Source organism: Stigmatopora nigra, chromosome 7, assembly GCF_051989575.1.
Source record: "Stigmatopora nigra isolate UIUO_SnigA chromosome 7, RoL_Snig_1.1, whole genome shotgun sequence".
Taxonomy (NCBI): domain Eukaryota; kingdom Metazoa; phylum Chordata; class Actinopteri; order Syngnathiformes; family Syngnathidae; genus Stigmatopora; species Stigmatopora nigra.
The window spans coordinates 10,467,544-10,494,699 of NC_135514.1; the positions used below are offsets into that span (position 1 = coordinate 10,467,544).

The 27,156-nt window shown below is 40.8% G+C and overlaps 1 protein-coding gene and 1 long non-coding RNA gene across 3 annotated transcripts in view; one reads left to right on the forward strand and one right to left on the reverse strand.

Annotated features, from left to right (window-relative positions):
* pou2f2b (POU class 2 homeobox 2b) overlaps positions 1 to 25,660 on the reverse strand; it is a 50,516-nt gene extending 24,856 nt beyond the window's left edge. For both annotated transcript variants that reach the window (XM_077721352.1, XM_077721353.1), the window contains exon 1: positions 24,579 to 25,660. In XM_077721352.1, the coding sequence (XP_077577478.1) occupies positions 24,579 to 24,678 (100 nt within the window). In that variant the 5' untranslated portion in view covers positions 24,679 to 25,660. The remainder of the gene's footprint in view (positions 1 to 24,578) is intronic.
* Positions 24,114 to 26,693, forward strand: LOC144199599 (uncharacterized). The gene is made up of 2 exons (XR_013326947.1): positions 24,114 to 24,818; positions 25,561 to 26,693. It is a non-coding gene; the product is annotated as an uncharacterized LOC144199599 (long non-coding RNA).
* The last annotated feature ends 463 nt before the right edge of the window (positions 26,694 to 27,156 follow it).

Genomic DNA, 27,156 nt, shown 5'->3' on the forward strand with positions numbered 1-27,156 from the left:
GCCTCGTCCCTGACTGCGCCTTCATCAATATTCCTCCACCTGAATCGCCACACACATCTTTCTCCTGGTACACCCCCCCCCCCCCCATATATTTTTTCCAGCTCGATACACTGCCTTTTCATACTTTCCTTCCGATCACATAGTTGGGGCACCAGGGAATGTATATATACTTTATTCATGCTGCATTTATTACGGAGAGAGAGATAGGAGTCATGCAGCTGTACGATGCCATGGAGTTTTGAGGGAGAGGTCCGAGAAGGAGGTGAGAAAGGGGTGTTGGAGGTGGTGCTGGTGATTGCGCTGGAGGAAGAGGATGAGGAGGAGGGTTAGGAAATTGGTCTGGCTAGCGGAACAGCTTTTCACCTCTCTCTCCTTCTCTTTCTCTGTCTCTCTCGGTCTCTCTCTCTCGGTCTTTTTCCCCCCTTTCTCCCCCCTCGCTCTATTCTGCTTTGTATTCTGCAGAGATGACAGGGGGAAAGCTTTATTGCTCCGAGTTTGTATCGATCGGGGCCCCTCCGAGGGGGGAGGCCGGAGGACGCGCTGAACGGGCCCTTTCTCAACGACTGCCAGCTTCGCAACAAAAGCCTAACCCGCCCCCCTTTGGCCAACACGCGTCCACACGCGTGCACTCCTCCCTCTACGACGACGCCTTGGCTGGCTCGCTTAGAAATTCTAATTCATTGCTCTTATTCTCAAAGGTTAGGAGAGCGAAAGAGAGAAAGAGAGAGAGAGAGAGAAGAGGATATCTGGATTCTTCCTCTGAGAGAGAAGCTGGGATCTGATAAGCTACAACACACAAACAAGGAAGGAGAAGGAATAAAAGAGGGGGATAGATGCCTTCTAAGCACCTCCCAGTTGAACATTAAGGGATGAATAAACTCCTCTTTCAGGCTCAAGGTTATAAATGGAGACCCCATCTCACACTTGAGATTAAAACTCACTATCTCACAATTAAATGTGATGCGTAAAGCTTTTTTTGAGGGTTACAAACACTGAACATGGCAAAAACGTAGAAATATTTACCTGACTGGCTACAGGATACATGTGTTAAGATAACTGGAGTAAATCAATGGCTCCCAAACCAGGATTTAAACTGGATTAACACAACATATCCAAAGTGCTTGTTTCCAAAGCAGCACAGTGGGATTTCAGGGTTCAGAGGTTTCAAATTCAAGACCGCCTGAAAAGAGATTTCCTCTAGGAATTCTGGCCTTACCTCACATATGAAAAACATACATGGCTAAATTATGCATAGGTGTGAATTTGAGAGAGAAATGTGAATGCCTTCTTGTCTGTGACAACAATAAAAAAATCAACATTTTGCCAAAATTTGGCAATATACAAGTCTAATATCCGCCGGGCTATCACTGCAAATTATACATTTGTATCAAAAAAAGTAAAATATGAAGAATAAGTACAAATATGAACTGTTATACAATAAGTAGGCCTCTGTTTTCATGGTTTCCCATTGTGGGGGTTGGTCAGATGCTTTTGTGTACATATCACTAAGCACTGTCGAGCAGTTCAATAACTTTGCAGGCAGATATACAAAAAATATTGGATTTTGATCCCTAGAAGCTATCTCATTGCGAGCTGAAGATATCGGTATCCACTCCGCCCCCATTTCACCCCTTATCTATACTGCCGAGACAGGCCCGAAAAACAGGTTTGTGTTACTTGATCTCCAAACTGTAAACCCATTCTTTGTAAATTCAGAACTTTGAAAAGCTTTGGTTTCCGTTTGATGAAAAGGGGGCGGGACCATGACCCCACGCCAAAGCCAACTGACCAAACACTTGACACACATGTGTACACCCACACCCACACCCACACACACACACACACACACTGTTTATCCCTTAATGGCATGCACAGCGTTGCAGCCCAGGAGGAGAACAGATTGTCCATCAGGAGACGAAAGGGCGGGGGGGTATGACGGGGTTCAAGTCCATGACCAGAGGGCTTGCGTAAGGTTACGAGGTTGACGGTTCAACTCCCAAGGGGGGACAGGAGGAGAAGAGGATCCCTGCTGTCTTTTGCCTGACCCCTCCTAAACAGCCCTACGGAGGAGAATGACAATAATAGAGACCCTCCCCACAGTCACCCCCTTTTGGACTTCTGCTGCTGGCCCCTTCAAGTCCACGCGTGAACCTTCATCGCTTAAACAAACACGCGTACAATGCAAGCAATCACACAGATAACAACACACTATCGCCGACAAACATAGGATAGCCCGGACAAGACAGCATTTTACGCCTTACTTCAGACATGGGATGACAATTTTATGATTTCGAAGGTTGTAATGCAGTAACAGTGCGCAAAGTGGTGAATGAGCAGAATTAAGTAGAATTCCACATCTATGTTAGGCAAATAAATTGATATGTTAAGGATTATAAATTGATGAGCATCCCTTAAATACAATTTAATGTGAAAAACATTCCACAACAAAGAATGGGTGGGATTAAACTAACTGGCAGTTCATCATAATTGCTATTAATTAATTATTTTTAAATGTGGAGTAATAGAAGATATGGCTTTTATTGTCCTCTCCTATGTACAGTAAATTTACAAAATGCCAAGTCAACTTTACCCCATTTTTTTTGGTCCTTTCATTTTTTCGGTTTTACAGCAAAAGGTGGAAAAGTGGCACAAAAAAATGTTGCTTTGGTTGAGTAAAAGGGCAGAAATGTTTATCATCAGCCTCCTTTTCTGCAGCCCAGTGCGTCGCTTTGCCACAAGAATCTTGCTGAATTTGCCCGAGTTTTGGTACAGAAACAACCTTGTGCTAGATATCTTATCTTTATGTACTAGTGGACACAGCCACATGTAAAAACCAGTCATGTTTGAGTCTGTCGAACTCTAACATTCGTGATTGCGCAGTGGATTAATTCTAGCTTTCTAGGTAGTGCCTTCACGTCAACAATGGTTAACATAAACAACCAATCAAAGCTGCTTGTTGACTCATTTATTGGAAGTTGGACATATGACAACTACGCTTCAATTCAGCACTCTTTCATGGCAGCTGCCCTCCCTTCAAACGCATTGGCGAGTGAATATCGCCTTCAAATGTCGACTATCCGCCTCTTCGAAACGTCTAATAATCGGTATCAGTCCTGAAAAAAAGCCATATCGCTCAATATCTAATTGGCATATAAATGCTGCATCGTCTGTTATGGCAATTTTGCACTTTTCCTGTTTGGAAAAGGCTAGGGATGGTACACATGTGCTGCCCCCCATGTTGCTATTCTGTGTATGGCGCCAACAAGTAATATCGACGACAGTCAAGTGGGCAATTTTCCACCTTCGGGACACATATGAATCTGTATCCGTAAAAAAAAAAAAAAAAAGCTACTCGGTCTTCTATTACCAATTGGCAATTTTGCGAGGTCTCGGTGTGAAAGACGCTACGTTCCCCAACCAACCCCCCCTCCCCCCAAAATAAAGACCTCAGTCCACCTTTGAGTTCAAACACAAATGATTGGAATTTGCCCTCCCTCCCATTTTCTCATACAAGAGCAAATCATTCTATTGTGAACGACATGGTGGGTGATAAGTACTTGGCTGTTTCCATCTCACTTACTCTTGTGGAAAAGACTAAACAGAGAGAACCCATCACTTGCCATAGATGAGAATGGATATGAGATATTTGTGCAAACATTGGATATATATACATACCTAAACCTACAGGCCCTTTTTTCTTCAGATAGACAATATAAATATATTTATACTGTCTTTATATCAGCATTCATATTGCTTGTGTGATCTTAACTTGCAGGCCAGATTGGCTTCAGTGATAGAATATACATCAGAGAATAACAGGGCAGGCACGTTCAATACCTGCAGGCCCTTGTGGGCTGCATGCATTATTAAACACACCGGATTACACATGTACAGAAACACAGTGCAATCGGGTGTAGGATTTATAAGAGTGCCCGTTTCAAACTCTTAATTTCCGTCTACTTAACGGCAGTTATCAATTTACATGGCGAAACTACATTCCATTATTTGAAGACTAAATTGTCGATTGACGTGAGTAAGGATTTAAGTGCTGCCTTGTGATTGCCTCGCTTTTTGTCCAAAGTCAGTTGGGATAAGCGCCTACTTACCAATCACTTCAGAAAATGTCTTAGTTTCTTATTTTAACCTTGTTTCTCTAGATCAGTCTTTCAATGTCAATGTAGTCTGCAACTTTACCATGTGTCAACATAAATTTTCACCCTAAAAAAACCCAAACAATCCCACATTACACATACTCCGGGTAACTTTCATGGTACAAGCAAGAATAATGTAAATTTTGTGATATAGTTTACAGCAGTAGCTTCTCAATATGTGTTAGGAGTTAAAAAGATTGAATTAAATATTCAAAGGATTTTTTCCAATGAATTATATTGGCATTATAGTGGCTTAATCAAATATAGCTGAGTTTTAGTTAGTGTTGTCTCAATCTCACACTCAATATCGTAACTTGTGACTGATTTGACAAGTACAATATGATTTATCATTTAATATGATTTATCATTTAATATGATTTATCATTTAAAACAGTCATGTGCCAGAATTTTAAAGCATTTTCGTTTCCTGATCTTGACTTTTTTTTTCTCAATATGATAAGTTTAACTCTTATTTAAAAATATTTGGGTCGCATGCAACACTGGTTGCAATACAGGTAATTTTGTAGAAACAAATTACAAAAAATGAATTTACATTGTGGCTTATAGTCAAAAAATGGCTGAAATCAATCATATGTCCATCACTGCCAGTCTCTACCATTCAAAATGAATTGGACATCTAGCAGAGTCCAAGTCAGCCATTCAGTTAAAGTTAGCTCTGTGGTACTTGGAAGACCAAGTATTATTAATATGGCGTTTATTTGTCTCAGTCGGAAGACGATGACTACGAAGCAAAGGGCGGGGCTGCGTGAAATTGTCAGTGGCCAAACCGCAACTAAACCACAACACGAGCAGTGAGTGTGTTTACATCTGTAGGGCGGTCAGGCCGGTCCCAGACTCTCACGGTAATCGATGAACGAGGGAGGAAAGGAAGGTCGGGTGTGTGGTGGGTGTGTGGTGGGTGGGGGGGGAGAAAATCGGTAAAGAAAGCAGGTTATCTCCCGTCATTAGGGGAGGGGGAATTCCCGTCTGCTTGGGTGGGGCGGAGGAAAAAAAAGGACTGGGGTTCATTGATAAAAAAAAATAAAAAAAGGAAGGCTAAGAGAGAAGTGGAGACCATGTTTGGCATGAAGAGAGAGCAGACAATTATCTGTATTGATTAGAGCAGCTCTGCGCTGTGAAGACTGAAAAAACTATGACTGGATCAATAACCAAGGAGAAGAGGGGGGGGTTGAGTTAGAGGATAGACAGACCAATGGGGGGAAAGTGGTGACAAAGACAAAAGACACAAATTACTACAAACAAAGAAAAAGAAAGACTTTCATGGAAAGTTGGAGAAGGTGGAATAAAAAGAGAAGGGAGGACCGGCATGGCCCGGCCAGGCCGGCCGCTGAAAGCGCAAGACGACACATTAGCTTGGAAATGTCATCACTCCTTACCATTGATTTGTCTGCAGGCACGCAGAGTTCATTCAAAAAGCCCACCAGACCTTTTCAATAACCACCTCACCCGTCAGTACCACGACTGAGTGAGACAGCTCCGGCCTGTGCAAACCTTGCAACATGTACAAAACTACAATTTCATCTTGCTTTAATAATGTATATTACGCTGTCAATCGTGCTATGATAGTGCCATTTATTTAAGCAACCACCCCAGAACATGCAGCGTCCATTAGAGAAGGTGTTTATTTGTACAAACGGAGATAAATAATAATACTAACTTCGCACTTGACTTCCATTTTGAGTGTCAGTTTTACAGACGATGTGTCGGGAAGCAAAATGGGAAACGCGCTGCTATCAAATGTCATAAGAAAACATATAATGACAGCAATCTAAAAGGGGTTGTCTATTAGCGCCATGGCATTTATTTAACCTGGAAATTGATTGGGAGGTACTTTGTCGGTGGCTTTGAGTAACATCAAGGCGGGTAAATGTCATTTCTTTTGTACAATTTATACAGAAAAGCCACCTGGCAGAAAAGATGGAGGGAAAATTACAGAAAAAGGGCTTCAAAGTCAACATGGCACATTTCAGCCTTCAGGTGTAATATCAGAGCCGTGACTGAGGCAATCTGTATCCGACAGATAAATCGTAATTGGGAGCATCGTTCAGAAAGGAGGCTCTTCTTAATATAATATACACGGCACTACAGGTATACATACTACTCTGTAAGTCGCTTTTGCTTCCTAATCGTGCATTTATCTATACTCAATTATGTACAAGAGCTTTACAGATAACAAGGGTTTTAGGGTTACCGACAAAGCCTATAATCCATGGGTTTCAAACTCATCTTAGTGACGGGACACCCCATATTTATGTTCTGTTATGTGAAGTTACATTTGTGCAGTTATTTTCTTGCCATGGTGAATATTTCTTACGACCTTTTAATGTATTATTGCGTGTATGTGTGTGTGTACACAATAGAGAATAACCCATGTGGACAAAAAAAGTCCCTTTTTTATCCATTCAGTCCAACATAGATTTTTCTCTATTATCTACAAACAGAAACTGAACACACACACACACACACATTACCATAGCCAGACTTCATTGAGCCTGCGTGTGTGTGTGTAATCTTCCGGTTGCGATTGACATTTCTGGAAATCCTTGACTCCACTACCCAGGCAACCTAAACACATGCACACAAAGGCAAGCTAGGGAGCACATCTGTCACATTGTAGTGTATTGGACATTACACAATGATAGGATTCAGCCACCTACATTTTTCCTGATATGTTGTGGCACTGAAGCGAGATGTATTGTCAGGAAGGGTTTACACAAAAGCCAAACAAATAGATGAGTAACATAAATTCTGATTTAGGGGAGACGGAGATGGGGGGTGTAGGGAGAGGGCCTGGATATTGAGGAAACCTTTGGTAAGGGCAGAAAATGTCAGATTTGACAAATGACCTTTTAAACATGGAGCAGATGTAGAGCGTCATGTACACTGTGGACATAGAGAGGTTACACTGCCGGGGAGAAGATAAGCGTCACTGTTCTGCGACAGGAAGAAAAAAAAATACTAAACAAACTGAACTCCGATGAGAGTAGACTGAGTTTGTGGTAACGCTACGCATCACTCAATAATCAAAATGACAGTTGTTAGCTATTCATCTTCAGCTATCTGCCTTGTAGTTTATCAATAGTCTGCTCTAGGGATGAATGTTTCTTTTTGTGACCAAATTTGACATTTTGTGTTAAAAATAGGATCGATAAGAATCATATTTTTGGGGTAATATAGCAGAATTCTGTAGAAAAGTCATTTGCCTTGAAGGATCGATCCATTGTATGTTGATTATCAAAATGGGAGATATGAACAAGTTTAATATTCATAACTGGTAAAATTTTGAAATATCCGCATTTAGACTTCGAAACTTTAGTCACCAAACAATTCAAACTCTAATGTCAAGCTACCAACTCCAGTTGAATAGTTCGTTTGCTACCAATAAGGATAAAAGGGAACCCCTGCCTGGAAATAGCCCAAATTACCCTAAAATGGGCGCTTTTGACCAAAATGGTTGGCTTCCTGTGTCTTTTCCGAAATGGATTTTTGAGACTTTTTGCTAGTCTACTGATAGCTGAAGCGCCTAACAAATTTCATGCGGCGAAGTGAAACTAGTTTCAGGGACTGAATTTTCAAAAAGGGCTCGGTTGAGGAAAGGGGAAAGATGAATTACAGGTATGGAGTTATGCATGCGTGATATCACTGGAACCTTGCGCCCTTGGGAGTGGGCACCTTGGGAACGGTCGCTAAGAGAACAGCTTGAGAAAAAAAGAGGCTGGACAAGATAGTTAAATGGCAAATGGGGGGAATTCAAGGCTTGAGATGATTTAAAGGGACAGAAAACGCCTTAAATAAATGTTCATTGCGTGAAAGATGGTTGCTCAAAGGATTTAGGTATTTAAGGAGCTCATTTTTTAGACCACTGAGGCTGTAGAAAACATATTTTAAACCAAAACGTATGGGTGAAGGCATTTTGTACCATCAAATTTAGTAACAAATAGACAAAATGGACCTAAGCATAGTTGCATGTGATCATTATAATGAATTTCTGGCTTTTTATTGGCTAAAATAGTTTTAACATTGTAACATTCAATGTTTGCATGCACTAAAGCAGGGGTAGGGAATCTATGGCTCGGGAGCCACATGTGGCTCTTTCCAAAGGTGCATATGGCTCTCCATTAACCTGTGAGGTAAAATATGGAAACTGTGACACTACTTCTACCACCTCTTTAATCATAATTTGTTTTTTTATTACTCTTCTGCATGCAAAATGTCATTGATACTGATTTATTAGCAACAGCATAAAATTGTTGTCAAAAGAATTCAGACTTTTAATACTTTAAAAGTGGTGAAATCACAAAAAAATCATACATTTTCATGTATTTTTTCCATTCAAATCTGAGAATGGCTCTCAAAAAAACAACATTAGAAAATATGAATTGTTATGGTTCTCTCTGTCAAAAAAAAGGTTCCCGACCTCTGCACTAAAGGCATCTCCATCCTGGAATAACTACTCAAATTTACATAAGAAAAATGAAATTCCATCTTTCTCAACTGTATTAAAGAAGATTCTTTCATATAGAAGCCAAATAATAAATGTGTTTTCTGTCGATGTGCTTTCGTGGGGTATCATTTGGAATTTGTAGGACATATCAGGCATATTTTTTTACTGAAAACATTACGATGGAGTTGATTTTACACACATCCCTTATCTGTTGAGATGCTCTGCCACTGTCTGTCGCCGCCCTATCTTCGTGGAGGTCAGGCCAAGTGCCAATTCCTCCCAAATCCAGTCTTTGAACGTCTTGTCCGTAGACATCCACCTACGTGCATTACGAGTCGACGAATTACTTTAAGAGCTTTTCTTTGTCCATCAACATCTTTTCCCCTGTCAATATTCCTCCACGTGTTAACTCTCAGAGCCGAGGTCGCCTCTGCCTATCGTTCATTTTTAGTTATTGTTGTTAACCGTTGCTGCTGCGCTAAAACTCGCCGAGTGCTTGGGAGGTCACAGCATAACGTGTGGGGGTAGAGAGAATGGAGGAGCTATAATAAAGGATGCTTTTTCGTTTCATGTTTCCCCAATGGAACACCAGGAAGGTAAATGACTTGCCCTTTAAACTGAGGTTTTGATCAGAGATTCATTTGGAAGGAGAAATATATTTTAAATCAGTTATTTAAAAAACGCAAAATAGCAATTTGTGCGTCTTGCAGACTTAAAAAATATATATATGTATATATAAACTAAAGTAACAGTTTAACAAAAATGTATACACCCTATTCTGATTGAATTCAAATATTTGATGAATTATATATTTATATTTATTATCTTTAACGTCCAAAATAAAAATAAAACTATTCAGTTTCAATTTTGCTTGCAATAAAACTAAGAAAAATATATAATTTTCTACAGTTATAAACTGCAACTTGTTTTTGGCCAAGGGATATTGCATTTATAAGTGAATACATTAATTATGTTTCTTAATTTTAAATTAAACTGAACTAAACATTAAAATAAATAGCAAAACCAATTGAACTACAAAAGGTACCTCTGTATACTGGTATTTTCTGGCATCCACCTTAAAGCCTACAAATGTGACTAAAAGAAACTAAAATAGATTAAATACATCTTTTTAAAAAAATATGCATATATATATAGAGAGAGAGAAATACACATTTTGTGCATGTTGATATATTTCCCACCCCGACACTTCATAAAGCATCTCAGCTGTGGTTAGGCAAGCATGCAGCATAATTAGCATATCAAAAGGTCCGGCTTGGGATATGCACTATGGATTTGTATGTATGCATAACGTGATCAATATCCGTCGCTGAATAAAACATGGTGGCGGCTTCTGACAGGCTGATTTGAAATGGAGATGCTATGCTAATAACAAAAGGGCTGAGATTGGCCCTGAACCCTCAAGCACGCGGCGGACGTTCACATTCAGACGCTCACCTGGACTATCCATAATGCATGAGATGCCTGAATATATATAAAAAGCACCCTCCAATACCCCCCCACACCCCCACACACCCCCTCGTGTAGCTCACCATACACAAGGACGAGGGCCAAAAATATGAGCATCACATAGATTTTGCAGTGAGACACTTTTACGTAGTATAATTGATTCAAACGTTGCATAAGAACTATTTTGTAAATAATATTACCTAGTAGTTGATTAACTATTGTTTCTTTCCATATTCCAAAGAAATGCATGGAAGGATGATTGGACACTCTAAATTGCCCCTTAGGTATGAGTGTGAATGGTTGTTTGTCTCCTTGTGCCCTATGATTGACTGACCCGAAGTCAGCTGGGATAGGCTCCAGCACCCCCCGCGACCCTAGCTATTTTTGAAGAAGTGGTCATAAAGAGAGATAGGTTCTGTGAAGTAAAAATAACTTAATTTTAAGGAAAAAAAACATTAGTTAAGTTAAGTGTGGTTGGAAAATATCTATTTTGAAAATGATGTTTACCGTATTATCTCGCATATAAGTTGCCCCTTCACATAAGCCGCACCCTTAAAATTCCCTTAAAAATCGTTGGATTTTACAATTTGTTCTGTATAAGACGCCTCCTGATTCACAATTTTCACCTCCATATTTATTGTTTTAATAGAGAGTATAAACTGGTTTAAGATTTAGATAATTCTACAAGATGTTTTTTATTCTAGATCAATGTAAGGTCTAAATAAGGAAATCAATTCTGAAAGTGATAAAATGTATGTTTGCGACTATAGAAAATAAACATTGTATTGTACACTGGTGAAGTATTTCTTTCATTGTGTCAAGAGCGTTAAATGTATTTAGTAAAGCGCAATAGAAAGTGACTGCTTAATCAACCATATGATTGTTTTATAATCATATTTCAAGAATAAATATATTCTAAAAATGCACATTTTTTTACTCTGATTTGAGATGACTATAGGCATTAATATTGTTTTTATATCCTAAACCTTAACATCAATTGCAATATAACATATAAAATGCCATTCAATATTTTCTCCCTGAATTTCATCCTTACTCTTTCAAAGAATTATCAAAACAGAGCCTTAAAAATAATATCCTTGAACTATATTTCCCTTCAATTTGTGAACATAAAGGACTATATTAAAGCAAGTCTGTGTAGCGCGAATGGCATTGCCTTGTTTTTTCTCTCATTGTCATTTCAAAAAGGAACACGTCTCGGGCGAAGGACGGCCGAGGCCTACGGAAAAGTTGGTCTATTAATGGCGCGGTAATTACGATCCAGGTTGGACTGTGATTCATATTACGTTATTATGATAGCCCGCCAGCGTGATATGCATTTAAGGGGCACTATGTCTGTTTTACAAGACAGCTGAATTTACTTAGTGCGTCTCTTGTTCTGTCTCACTGCCCCAGCTGGTCTTTAACCTTGGCCTCTGGTGCTTCTGCCCGTTGCAATAAAGTCACCCATCCTCCTCCTCCTCCTCTTCCTCCTCCTCCTCCTCCTCCTCCTCTTCTTCCGTCTGTCTCTCTGTCCCCCTGGCACCACTGTTGTCCACTCTTGCACTCATTCATAGTAAACACTATTGATTTTCAGCAGGGTAAAATAAAAAAAAGTCAGGGAGGGAGGGGGGGGAGGCATGAATTTTAATGCGACTATCTGTCCCCTTCGTCGTCTCTTCCTATCCCTTCGCCACCCTTTCTTTCCTGAGGGGAGGATAAAGAGATGGGGATCCTATGGGTGTGTATGTGTCTGTATAAGGTGCAGGGAAGGCTAGATGGTAAGGGGGGGAGGTTTGCATTTCTCATTTCCCAGCTGTGCCTCTCTCACACAAGCCCCCCCTACCTCGGCTACTCTACTTCTTTGCTGTCCCTCTTCGTGCCCCCCCACTGCCTTTCTCATGCCCGTCATCTTTGCGCCACTTTGACCAGTGTTTTCCTCGACTTCATCCAGCCAAGTCATATCGTAATTTACGGGGGGGTTGTCTTTTAGTAGGCACCTGGCAATGGCTGCCTCAAATGATTGTTTTGTGAGTTAACTCATCTGGAATTTTTAGCTAAAATTAGTTGGCTAAATGGTTCATATATTGATTGTGTTTTGTTTGTTTTTTACAGTTTTTTGTTTTTTTTTTACAGTTTTTGGTTTTTTTTTTACAGTTTTTTGTTTTTTTACTGTTATTTTTTTTTTCTTTTACATGTTTTTGTGTTTCTACTGCGGAAAGCAGGGAATATTTACAGCATTTTTTATGCATTTTTTTAATGTAAACATTTTCAAATGTATTAAAAACATGTTTTTATCTGTTATATTTAAAAAATACATATTGTTAAAGACCACATACAAATGGAATGATCGCCTATCACTATCAAAAACACCCAGTAAGATGATTTTTTAAAATTATAATTATGATTTCCCAGGGTAGCAATATCTCTAAAAACTCAACGACATTTAAATAGTAGTCAATTAATTGAAAAAAAATGCTTCACTGTCAATTAGTGAATTAATCGTATTACCAACACCATAACAAACTAAAACCTCCCAAAAAGTGGGCGCCCATTCATTCCAACCTTCGTAGGAGAGAGTTTAATTGCTCTGCTGGTCACGTCAGAATCTTAAATGAACAAACAAATATAAATTGTCTTGGTAAACAGAGCATTTTTTTCCGCAATTAAATGAAATTGGAAAATTTCCCGTGGCGCACCTGATGACAAGTCACTGAATACTAATGTGCTTCAAAACATTGGGTGGGAATCATTGGCTTAAGCAACCTACACACAAAAATCAATCCCAGCGCCTCTCGGTCGAGGAAAGGCATACATAGAGATGTGTTGAATTACGCCAAATCCCAAAGACTCGAGCGGCGGCGGCAGGGGGTCAAGTGTTTCCCGAATTCCCTTCCGTGTCACTCGCTCTCCCACTTCCTGTTCTCTCGCGTTGGCTCTCTCACACACACACACATACATATGCACACCATTCACGTTCCCCGGCCGGCTCTTCGACTCGTGCGTATTGATTTTGCTATAAGCGGCGTCCCGGTTGCGACAGGTTAGCGTAGACGGACAAAGACGGACTTCATCAAGCGGCGTTAAACACGGGAGCCACGTCCTCAATAATCGTTCCATCATACAAAAGACGGCGAGAGAGCAAAGAGAGAATCCACAACCAAGACTGACAACATGGAATCAACTTTAAATGCTAAAAGAGCTTTTATAAAAAATAATAAGGCTAAAAATTGACTCAATTAGCATTACGTAGAAGCCCCTTTTAGCAAAACGTTGGTAGAAAGTTTTTGCGGATACTGTAGTAAAACATAATGGTTTTAAACCTCCCATAGAACAATAGGGGAATCAAATTATTGGTTGCTATTGACGGCACGAGACGTCCAATCCATTATGGACTGGGAGAGGTGGCGAAAATCTCCACTAGCTAAATAATAAAATCACCAGCATTCACAATCTGAAGTCATTCTGATCAAAACTTTATCGACAGCAATCAAAAAAACATAAAAAAATACGATCTGAATAACAATTTTTTTCAAACTGACCTTACGTCCCATAAATTGTGCTTCCTTAGATGTAAACATAACTATTGTATGACTTTTTCCCCTCACAACATGACAACAATCTCTTCATATTATTATCAAAGGCTATTTTATACTCAGGCAGAAAATACATCATCAAAATTCTTGTAAAACCAGCCAACTTCTGGTTGACGTTGCATTAAAAATAAGCAACAAAACAACTTGAATCTCCCAATATTACAATTTTTCTCCTACAATATTCCAATTTATATGACTTTTGGGCTATGACACACCTCACCATCGCCACAGTATACGGTACATTGCATCAAAACATAGAAAAACAGACATAAAACACATAAATTACTAAGCATTTAAGTGTCTGTCTTGATATTAGCATAAGTGTCCTGACATAAGCTGTGGCCTACAGCAGCCTCTGCATGCGAAATCTTTTACTGCTCTCCAGGCACTCAATAAACGGCGGTAAAAAAAGGCATCGGCAATTGTGCCTGTACTTTGCCTCTTAGAGGGCATTTAGGGGAAAAAAAAAGAGTGATGTAGGAAAGGACACTTTATATGCGTTAGTTAAACAGTGCTAATGTTGGTATATCACAGTTTAATGTTTATTTCCCCATTGAGTTTTAAAGCAAAGGCGCCAAACTCACAGCACACAATTTTGTGTGAATAGATTAGATTTTTCACTGAAATTAAATTTAAATAAAGTTTCTGTAGTGATCAATGAAAGAAAAACACTACAGAATTCACTGTTTCCCCCTTTTTAGTATATACAATTGTTTAAAAAGTATTATAGTATACTTTTCCCTTTTATCAATTTTTTTAAATAGATTTTCCCCTTGATTTGATCAAAAATTAAAATATTTGAAAAATAAACAAAAAAAACTTAAAAATAAACATAAGAAAATTAGACCATTAAGAGTATACGCTTTTGACTTTTTTTTTTAACCCTTGGCTTGTACGTGAGAAAATAATAAGAACATTTAGTTGATGAGGTTTCTCCTAATGAGAACTGCAATTTTTGAGAAAAAAAATCTAAGCAAATCATCTGAACTCATTCAGAATACAGTAACAATAGCCATAAAACGTTGTGTTAAAAGTTACTTTTCTCCTTAGAAACTTCACGCTCCACGCAACACACTCTAATTAGTATATTTTTCAAGCTGTCGTTAAAGGGGGGGATTTTCATCTACAAACTTCATTATGGTAGTGAGGCCATTGTGGACTTCACCCAATTTAGAAGTGTGTGCGCGAGCATGTGTGTGTGCAAGCAGAGCGTTTTCGTCTCCGCTTAATCTCCCGCTCCTGATTCAGAGTGCACACTGAGCCGCCTAATAGGATGTGACTGGGGCTGCAGCTAGCACGCCGCTAATGAGCGGGCCGCTACAGCCCAGGAATCAAAGCGCTTCATCAGCACTCCTAATTACTGTAAACCTCGTTTACTCGCCGGCGAGATATAACGTCTGCTCTTGCTAACAAAGTCCGTTTGAATAGAAATGTATTGCAGCAAATAGGTGTCTTCATGCCATAGTATTTATTTTAAATATGTACATATAGGACCAAAAACTAATGATAACACTCAGATTCTTTTGGTTATTATTAGAAAGTATATATATATTTTTAATATAATTATTGAGCTATAGGATGAAACTGTTTGGTTAGCTTTCAAAAACAGTGAAAGGAGCATAAGTTTGCTACTATTGTGCACTAAAATAGAATATATTTCATTTTTTGAGCTACCCGGAGATAAAAATGCATAATTAAAAACAATAACAACATCAAGTATTTAAAAAGCTGTGGAAAAAAGAAGATCAGCCAATCTGAAAAATAGTTTAAAGTCACAACAAAACTAAGAATGTAGTTAATCGGCATTACTGCACAGTAATTTAGTATGAAGGAAAACTAAGGATGCCTCATTGTTTTTGCTTCTTTTTCAATTCCAGCTCTCTTTACAATGATATTAGTTTCACGTTATGCAAAAATAACAATAATAGCCAATGAGTTACTTCTCACTCGACACTAACCCTAACCCTAACCCAAAAGGAACTTCTGTAGCCCAACATTTGCATAACTTAACACATTTCTTGTTAATAAAGTGATTAAACAAGTCACAGCAAATTTTCTTCCCAATGCCATGGTAGGGTGGTATTGAACTGAAACTCAGCGGGGGTTCCCCAAGCCCAGGTTCAATTCTATTAACATGACAATGGCAATCAATACACTGGCTGCCATTAGTGGTGAATGCGGCACTTGGCTGACGTTCTCCCAATGTTGCTTCTCTGTGAAGCAGCAGGTGTGTGGACAGCAGGTTTCCATGTAGCTACGACTGTTTGTGCTCCCAACCCCTCCCTCCATCTTCCCGTTGGATCAAAGCACTTCCATTCAAGCCCCCCAACACCGCCTTCTGTCGTTCCCCCTTTTCCTCCCCCCATCATAATTTGACTGATGATTACACTTGTCACTCAAGACAACATGTGGCCAATTAGTCGCAAGGGGTGACAAAGAGGGGAGCTCGGTGGGCTCGGTAGGAAATTTACGTTTGCAACTTTGTCACCGCGTCTGCACTCAGGTAGGCTTTTGAGTTCTCCACGGGAGACAAACAAATATTAGTTTCACTTTCATTTTCTTTTCGCCAAAGAAGTAGCGAGCGGCCTTGGCTCGCAATCTCCTGGCCACTTCGGAGTCCCTCTCTCATGTTCCGGGGTAATCAGCGCCTCATTTAAAGTCACTCTTGTACACTACCTCTGACTGGAGCCACCACAAACTAGGCTTTTATGGTCCTTAATGCGTCTTATAGACACTTTGGCAAGCAGACCGCTACTGTCGAGGATGCGCGGATACAGAAGAGGGCGGGCAGAAGGTAGAGGACAGACCGTGTGAGGCCAACGGCCATGGGGACTTAACAGGCTGAAAAAAAGGGGGGACCAAATAGGATGAAAGAGGGAGGAAGGGGGGGAGGCACGACGCTGAAATGGACAGAACATGAGAGCGTTAAAGGAGAGGGGAGAGAAGAGGTCACTTAGTCATTCCTTGGACGGGGGCCCCTCTCTTGTCCCTCTTTACAAGCACACAAAGGCTTTGAGGGGTACAACCCTTGTCCAAAAGCACGAGGGGTCCATTTCGTATACATGCGGGTAACCCTATAGAGTCTAAATATAGTTATTCTGATTGTGGACAGAAAAGTAAGACAAATCGAATGCAGTCTAGTCTATCAAAACAACACTATTGCAGTGGAAAAATCATAATAACAGTAAATATATGACAAAAAGACTAAGGCCGGGTAATTTGGAATACTCGCCATTTCGGACCCCATGTTGGGAAGCCCTTGCTTGTAAATTCTGGCTTTAATTAAGGTTTTTCTTTGCTATTAGACATCCGAATAATTGAATGCTCGAGTTTTGACCATTTGTTAACAAAAAGAATATTGGCCACTGCAATGACATGGTTTAGTTTTTCCCTTTAAATATCAAATAATCAAAATAAAATCAGAAAGAATGGTCAAACCTGATTCCAATGCTCTCAATGCAAAATGGTAGAAAATAACAGTAATAAATTAACTTCTGTTTTGCTGCAAATTTTACTAATGCTGGTGCAAGATCTAAGCAGTGATTGCAGTTAATTGCTCACATTATAAAGAGAATGTACTAAAATACTTGCCCAGTCACATTTTTATGCCCTTTGTCTCCTCAATATACAACATAAAAAGTAAGCTAATGCCTAAGCCTGGCTTTCTCCCGACAATCTGGATGCAACCACTGCCTTTCAGAGACAGACTCTTATGTTTATAATAGTACAAACACCATTAAACGTAAAAACAATAGTACACAGTCTTATACTGTGCGCAGTCCTTTCCAAAATCACCAAAATTTTTGGTGCTAGACTGCGCCTAGTCATGCATTTTTTCCAACCAAGGGCAACAATAGTCGACAAAAGGACGTCCGGACGAAAAGACAGACTCCACAAGAGAATTAGCGGGCGAGAAGGTGGTTGAGTACAGCAGATTAATTTCAGAACACAGGCCTCCTGCCGAAAAGAAGGATGGAGAGCAGGAAGGATAGAGGGGATAAAGAGACGGGAGAATGCCGAGTGCAGGCAGATTAAACATGTATTCAACCCCCTCACAAAAGGGCCGAGCTACGTTTGGCAGTTTTTTTGTGTGTGTGGGTCTTAGAGGAAAGAGGATGTGTTGGCTACCTTCGCTACGATCGCAGAGCGTGACTCTCATCCACCCTCACCGTGAAGGACAGCAGTGGAAACCCAGAGGTTAATAGGACGCCTTCATTACCATAAATCTTATCAGCTAAATGAAATGGTGTGAGGAGGGGGGCGGGGGCATAGAACCCTTGATTTAGCCGTCCGCTCTCTTGGGGTAAGGGGAGACACCCAATCAAACCTCTGGGTTTTATTGGTCTTTTTTATTAGCTAAATGTACTTGCACATGAGCAGGGTGCCAGAGGTGACATCCTGCAGCAATCAACAACCAAAAAAAAAAGACGTGAAGGCGGTAAAACTGATTGTTGGCACGTTTACGAGCGGACTGTCGGTAGACTGACCGTCCGGAGACTTCAGCTTTTGTTATGAAGACATGAATGAAGTCGTTCTCGCTGGGAGCGTGTGGATTACAATGCAAGAGACATTGACCACAAAAACTTCAACAGGACAATTGCCAAATTTCATAGATGCTCAACATGGTTCCGACATCTGACGATACACTGACAAAATTTGATAGACACATCCATTCTATGTTTTGAGATAAGCTGTCCAATATCTAAAGCATTTTGTAACATATGAGGTAAGTGGTATTGAAATAAAGTTGTTGTTTTTTAAGTAGTGTTGTACCAATCGCAGAAAGGGCTAAAATATTGACGTTGTTGTCAACGCCGAATACTAATAACTGTTATTCTGCTGGCATTTAGAGCTGTGAACCTGAAAATCATACAAATTGTGTATAGTTTCCCAAACTAGTAAAAAAAAACAAGAGGGTATTTCAAACAGCATGGTATTGGTATAGAATGACAAGTTGACAACAACAACAAAAGATTTCAAGAGATCATGCCAGGATAGCAAGAACTTGGTTGATTTTAACTCAAACATTTTCTTGAAATTGAAGCTTGGCATAAAATTTTAAATCAAAATGCACTCAAATCTAACCCTAAGAATTTCACTATATATCCATCAATTAGTCAGAGAAAAGTTGCCAAAGTTACAAACATTTTTTTTTCAGCAATCCTCCAAAAGCTTACAAAATCTTGACAATAAGGATAAAAATCAGGCTCATAAAATGCCATACTGCCATTCCAGGTGGTCAAATTCCCTTATCAATCATTACAACAATAACAAATCTTGACCACAATGGAGTTGCAATATTACCCACATCACCACGAGAGGCATTATTGGATAAAAATCTACCTGAATATTTAAAAATCACAATGGCACTCTGTTAATTTGTTATAGCGTCATCCCACTAAGCAGCAAAGTGCCAAAATCAACTAGGGGAAGCAGTCAATAACCAGCAGGAGCTCACAACCTGTTTTTCCAGTCTGTGATTGGTAGCGTGTGGCGAAGCCCCCTCAAGGTCCTGATCAGGCCAGGTCACTAGTGACCAGCCTTCCTCTAACACCTACGCATACACACAATATAACAGGATGTCCCCTCCCGTAGAGGTCAAGTACGCTCCAGTTTTCCATGGGCATACTTCATCTAGATGCGACTGAAGGCAAGAGACGACAACGGAAAGAAAAGCTATAAATCAATAGCCGGAATGGAGCCGGGCGCTTTGAATGTGTTGATTCCTGCTGATGTGTTGATTAACTGCCTGCAACTACACACATACACAAACGCACACATACATAGTATACACTGAGTCCATTTATGGATGTGTGCTAGCGCTCTCCAGGTGATAGGTCTGATTAAGTGGCCTGCTCACCCGGCCTGTGATTAGGACTAATGCTGGGCTGTATTTCACTGGACGTGGGTAACCAAAATTACTGCTTGCGCGCCTACTAATGCAACCGCAAGAGGGGGAAAACACTGTGAGTTTGCCCAATTTGGATGCAGTGTGTCTCTCTTTGCCAGTGAAGTATTTGCGCAAAAGGTCACTGCTTTGTAATGGCTATTAATATGCTAGTGGTTGATGCGCGCGTGTGGTCTGGAGAAACTCGATAGCGCTCGCTGCTGCTAATGAGCTGTGGGACCTCATCAGCATTAATACTACATTAGCCACACATCGCGGCGCTAACATTTCCTTTCAGACGTCTAAGACTCGCAATTGAACACCTGTGCACGTGGGTTTAAGAGGTAAATGTAGACGGCATTTAAAAACTGGTGATTGGTGGAAGCTGTGTTGTATCAATAGTCAATCAGCAGTTGAGAATTAACTGAAAAGTAGCCACCAAAGTAGGGGATGAAATATTTTTACTTCTCACAAAACAGGTGTTCTATGTATCTTTCTTCATTAAAGTCTCACATGAAAAGCCTTCATACGAATTAGTCGGAATTTTCGGATAAAAGCCGTAATCGGCTCGAACTGCAATGAGATATATTTTCCTGAAATTCTTGAAGTATTGCTTTTATTTGGTGCAAAATCGTCCATATCGATCCCCCCTTGACAGTATCTTTCTCTGGAAATCAAAGCCTTTGGATCATCAGCGTATGGGATGAAGGTTACAATTACTCATTGGCTAAAACTATTGGTCTAGAACTGTTAAAAAAAGTTTAAAAATGGATACTTGACTAAGTATATCTCCTTTAAACTGTAGGCTAGATACACAATGTAAGCTGACCTCTACATCACTAGTCAGGTCTCAAGTTGCGTAGGGATTGTATCTACTGTTGTATATACCACCCTAATGTACGCAAAGAGCAGAACCAAAAGCTCATTAGCCATCGGTGCAATCCGCCATCAGTCCGCTCCCGTAGTCATATTTACCAATCTAATTCCAGCACGGACAGAATTGCATTGTGACAGCGAGCGAGACAAGGAGGGAGCGAGGGCGAGAGTAGGGAGGGGTGGCTACGGAGAAGGAGAGAGGTAGCTTAATGCAATAAAGCATGTAGTATTGACATCTTTCTCACGTCTATTGATTCCCCATTATGTCGCTAACAAACCCAGGTTGACATTTTGTCATTTGCAATCATGTTAACACTGCGACTCGCAAGCTCCCCCCGCGTCCGACGGACCGATTCGTGCCGTGTACGGCCGTTCGCCACGTGGGCCGTCGCTCGTACACAAATAAACACGGAGTGGGCACATGTGCATGCAATATATCATTGGGAAATGGATCTGGACATGAAAATAGAATTTATTCTCTGTCTATAACTGGGGATGTCACCCTTTTCCTAAAGTCATCTGAGGGTTAGACTGAATAAATGAACAAATACAATGCAAGAATCAAACATATGTTTATAATTATGTATAAAATACATAAACATCTAAAGAATCCAGGTACACAACATTTCTAATCATTCAAATCATGTTTCGCCAATGAACAGAAGAGCCAATATCAGGACTAAGAATCCAAGCCAGATAGGTGGTAAATAATTAAAAGCTTTTTGAAAGTACCTTATCTTATATAGACACCAGAAATCAGTTCTCATTAGTTAGGGTAAACTGAAAACTGTTAAAATATGTCAAATGCTGTTAAGAACCGTAGGTTTACCTAAGCACAGGCTTGTAACGTTCCCATGTACGTAGGCAAGAACCATGGAATTGAATCATAAGACGGCGCTTAATGGTGTGTGACAGAAGGTGCATAGAGAACACGAACAGATTCGAGCTCTGTGATGTCCCGTCATATCATCTCAAATCCCGCACGGTGAGGGAACCCCGCTGTTTCTGCACCGTGTCCCATTAAACTTTCATATCTCGGTTAATGCTGATGGAGCCACAAAGCACTTGACTACACATACAGACACGGAGACACAATGCCATTAAAAATGGAACAAAAAGCCAGATCAGTTAAAGCTGCCCGTGTGGAAAAGAACCCAACATGCGTGATTTTATGTCGTACGGCAAACCACCTCCTCCATGACAAGGCGCCGCCAAGACCCCTGCCGTGCTCAAGGCTCGTTCCAACTTGAAAGAGGGGGAAAACACAAGCGGGGCGTCAGGGGCGGAGAAGGGTCAGGTGGAGCTGAGTCAAGCGCTCTCTGCTGTGACCCCTGAACCTGCACAGAGCTCTGAGTCAAACGAGTCAAGGAGCCGCCACCAGCCAAAGAAAAGAATAAAGTGGGCGCTTGAGTCAAGAGCCCAAGAGGGGGCCAATCAAAGCATTTGTGGTAGTACATCACAATTTCAGAAAAAGAAAACAATGTCTGTTGTCACATTTGTGAAGCTCCAAGTCTCACCAATGGATTTTCTCACTAACCAATGAAACATTTTGTAAGCTTTGTATGTAGAAACACAATGTTTAATGACCTGTTCCTCCATTAACCAGACAGTAACTTCGTCCAATTACAACTTACAAACACTAAAACCATATCTTTCCAGGGGTTTTCCAGTTTTTAGTAAATTAACTCATTGACTAACTTATATAGACGTCCAATCCATTTTGACTAGATAGAGAAAATACTAGGGTGTCTATCCTGAATATAAGAATTTGTCAATCAAAAATCGAAGAAGAGTCATTGTCAGGATTTTATGTCAACAATAAAAAGAAGGATAATCACAAACTTTGGACATACTATAAAGGTAAATTATTTAACTTAATCCCATCCATTTCTACTTGATATTACTTCCGCACTTTCCCAACATTTTCCCCCAATTTTGAGTGTCAAAAAGCAGCCACTTGTTGTGTGTTGCAGAACCAGCCTAGCATAGTGAATAACTGTTATCCCATCATCTGCATCCTATCACTTAGCCTGCTTATTCCACTGTCGGGTTAGGTGCAACGGAGGCAACGTAATGGCTCATCCAGCTCTTTCCTCTCACCTCTCCAGCTCAAACTGGGTTTTCCATCCCCTACTCGTTTTTCACCTTGTCATCTGCTCTTACTTTCACTCGCTCCCCTCTCTCTCTCTTTGCCCGCATTTTTTTTTTTTATCTCCTTCTGACATTCGCAATTTTTCAGCTCCAAAACTCCTCCTCCTTCTGCCGGTCCTTGCTCCTTTTGCCTCATCCTGGCTCCATCCCCCTGGTCCTCTCTTCTTAGAGATATGGCCCCCACCGTCATCCTACCCCCACCTATCTCATCACTGTCACACACACTGCACTGCTGACTGAGTGTGTGCAAGAACGGCGGCGATGCCCCGGTGCGCTCTGAATCAAATATGCTTGAAGTGATTTGGAAATGAGAGGTGAGCCGTTGCGCTGTGAAAAAGGGGGTTGGGGGTGTTTGGCCCTTTAAGAATCGGTCTTTTCTGGCTTGCATTTATTCAGAATCACTGATTTTGTGCTACTGTGAAAGTTTATGCTACACCTGTACAAGAGGTCACTAGCTATGTCAACGTAATGGTAAAGCCATTACAATTCATGTGCATGAACCATACATTTATGCCGTGAATGTAAACTAATAAAAAGACATTCATTCTCATGACATTTTAAACAAACACTTTGTAAGTGATTCATCATTCGAAAGGTTGCAATCTCATTAGAAACTCTTTTCATGTGTTAAAGTCACTTCTTAACTTTAGAAAAAAAGAAAAAAAACAAAGCCTGACAGTAATCGGACTATTGCCTCACTATGCTACTTTGCTAACTGCCTGCTATTTGTAACCATCATAACAATAATATTTGTATAAAGATTACTATAGGCACAACAGCTAAGTTTGCATATTCCTGCACAATTTTAAAGTAGCTCATTGTGGATAACCTCAAAAAACATCCATTACAGTAAATACATTTCTCAGTCATTTACAAATCTAAAAACGAGAATGCCTTGTAGTTTCCAACCGCTTTGTATTTTTCAACCTCAAAATGGGTACTGTAAACTGTAAACCACAACAGTAAAATGTTAACCAAACATCGCACACTAAAACGAATAAGTATTCCAACACTCTTCAAAATCGAAACCATGGTAATGCTCGCGTCGTCATTAAAGTTGGGCAACTGGAGGCATGTGGGCCAAACACGGTGCATCGATGCATTGAATCTGGGTCATCATAAAACGACAACAAAAATAAATACAAGTACAACTACCATTTTTTCATGCAATCATCCACATAAATGTTAGTCCACCTTACTTTGACTTTGAGCAATGACCAGCCAATCACAAGACATATTGTAAAAAATAACCATTCACAAAACCATATCCAATGGGAAATTTGGGGAGTTCAACTGGCCTAGTCAAAAAAATAATAATAATGCTAAAATACAAGAAATGAATGTGGAAATATAAACATTAAAATGAAAATGGAAATAGATTGAAGAATGTATAAGAGAGGGGAGCCACAAACAGTAACGTGTCCCACCACGCATCCCTTTTACGGGGATCTAGCCGACTACCACCACCTTCCGCCTGACTCCATCCGCTCCACTGCTCTGGTCCCCCCGCGTAGCTTCCGAGCATCACGGCGGGGAACAACAACGGGGATGCTATCATCCATTAAGAGAGGGTAAAAAGTCCAAATTCAGCTTGCAAACTACGCAAAATGACCAGGGAAAAGCTTTATTAAACACTAAAAGGTAGAAAAAAAGGACACGCGCTTGCTCCCTATTCTCCTCCGAGTTCCCCGTCTACTATCTCCCCCTCGCGCTTGCTTCTAGCGGCCCGAGGAATCGATCTCCGCGAAGATCGATAAGTTGGCATGAATATTCCCTGCCTGCCGAGAGTCTAGTCGGGGAGAGACGCGGAGGCTGAGGCAGTGGAAGAGAGGGAAAGGACCGGCGCGCTTCTACGGGAGAACCGAACGGAAGCTACGCCGGAGATGCGAGGATGCAGACCGAGTCACCGAGGCGGGGCGGAGGTGTCACAAACGCGGGGAGGGTTTGGAGGTTGAAGAAGGGGGGAAAAAGTGAATAGTACGTCTTACCGGAGTTGGAGCGGAGAGCCAGGGGGGACTTGAGACGCCAGGCGCTGAGATCAGGAGCAGCTCTTTGAAAGACGAACGGCACCGGCAAGGGGACAAACATGATCTTCCACCGGCTTCGGCTGCTTTCTTTGGGCGTGAATGAGGAAGAGCCTTCGGGGTGCGCTCGCTCCTCGCCGGAGTTTCGGCGCTTTCGATCCGATTTGTTCGGGAGGCGGTTCGGCGTGGACGGCTCACCGCGTGGTGCGTACACATCAAGCCCTCCCTCGGCACTTTTTATTGACTTAACCCGGCGTGGATGTGCATAGAACCTGTTACAACGCTACACGGACGGATAGACGAGAGGAAAAGTTGCGGCTAAAAGGACTGATGATCTTTATGGCGATTAAATAAGACAACATGGAGGCCCCTGGAGGTGAATACCGTCACGTTAAAATTACAAACAAAAGGCGTGAAAACAGTCGCTGGCGTGCGAAGATGGTTAGCTTTGGTTATTAGCTTGAATAAAGCAAAACGACGATACGGAAACAGCATTCGAGAGGGTTATAATAATAACACTTTGGGCGTGGGGGCGGCAGGTTATTGTAAGGTTCTATTTGGTTTGGAGCTATTTTGGCGTGCATTTGCATCGAAATACATTCGTTTCAAGCTGGCTGATTGCAAAAAAAAAGAAAAGAAACGCACCAGTTTAATTACAGACGCACTCGCACAGGAGCGCGCACGTCCTGAAACACGCGTCCACGCACACACGCACACACGCGCGTGCACACCGTCGCTCGCTCTTACCCGAATCTCCGCCCCTCTTCTCGTGTAATTAAAACGCAATCAATCGATAGATAAACAAACAAACACGGCGACCAACCAGTCAACAACGGGGAATATGGCCCGAGGGAAAAGCAACTTACACTTCGTCCATCCGCCTGTGTGTATTGTCTCTATTGAGTCTTATTTGTTTGTTTTTCTTTTTCTTTTTTTGGTTGGGAAGCCCCCCCGGTATGCAGCAGCCAGCTCACTCGACCCGCCTCCCTTGCACGGTTGTAGCGATCTGCCACACCAGGCTGCCTGCAACATTGAAGCAGCTCAGGAGCCGCTACTACTCACACATCACCACCCACCAACACCCCCTCACCACCCCGACCCCCAACTACCATCCCCTCCCTCTCCCTCGTTTTCACTAGCGCTGCAAAAGGTATCCTGTATCGATTTTTTGCCCCCAAACACCACCACTACTCTTAATAATACAGGCTGTAATAATGCCATCCGTGATCAGTGCATTTGGATTGGGAAAGAGGGGGGCTTTTTGTAATCAAGGATGGGACCCTCGATAAGGGAATCCACGATGTTTAACTAAAATCCCAGTATGTGATGTAACTAGCTATCTATCTCGTTGCCAATGCCGTTAATAAGCCACCAGAGATCTGCGGATTACATCTTAATGTTTATCATTATTTTGTGGGTGGAGTTTTTGTGGGTTGAGGTTCAATTTTACGTATTTGTGTGCAAAAGTCAACGTAAATGCAACCTGAACCATTGGTTTGTCACCACTGATGAGATTAAATGCAATATTTGCTTGATTAAGATGTACTTTTGGGATATTTTCAAAGAAAATGTGATTTAATGGGAGTGGAATTTAGTTGTCACCATCAATATGTTTAATAATCAAAAGCATTATTGTAAAAGAAAAGTACATTAAGAATTTTATGGAAATCATTTTGCTATTTTTTTCTAAATGTATACATATACATTATATGATATTTAGAAACAGGTGTTTTGATGTAAATAAGGGCCAAATGAGGCTCAAAGTCATTCAAGGCTCATCGCATGGAACACTCCCTCTATTGGCCAAGAGGTGAATCGATTCAGAAGATTTGCCAAATCGATTTCAACCCTCGTGATGATAAGCAGGACAGATATGCTGTGGAAAGTAATGTTATGTATGAATAATTTTAAAGACCCCAATATACATTAGATATTATTCATACTTGTTTACTGTAAATACTATAATATGTATATGATGTCACTGTTTTATCATCACAAGGGGAATTTACAGTAAATAGCATTATGGGATGTAGGAGGAAGTCTGATCACTTTAGAAGCATTTCAGAACCAAAATGTGCACACTTGAAGTGAAGCTCTTTCATGGCTAATCAAAACTGCACTGCGCTGTCGACTGAACGACATAATAAATCGAGTTGTTTGCTTTTTCAGTTTCAAAAACACTTGAAACTTGAACTTGAAATGCCACCAATAAATGCTAATCTCTCCTGATCTCTCTCGGGAAAAAAACACTATGAGTATGCTATATAAACCTAATAAAAGTGAATCTGAAAACTCCAAAGTCTATCACTGTTTGTGTGACCATATGAGTGACATCAAAACAAGAGTTGGACAGTTCTTTCTTCACAGTCGAACTGCAGCCTAAAGCAGCTTCTTGCCAGTCCCCTGATTTTGCATTGTGTGTTTGACTCTTCCTTCTGGCTTGCTACACTTCAATGGTATTCTATTCAATGTTTTGCACAAGTCGATTTCAACTTGCGACACACAGAAAGCAAAAAAAAAAATGGGCCAAACGACATCCCAT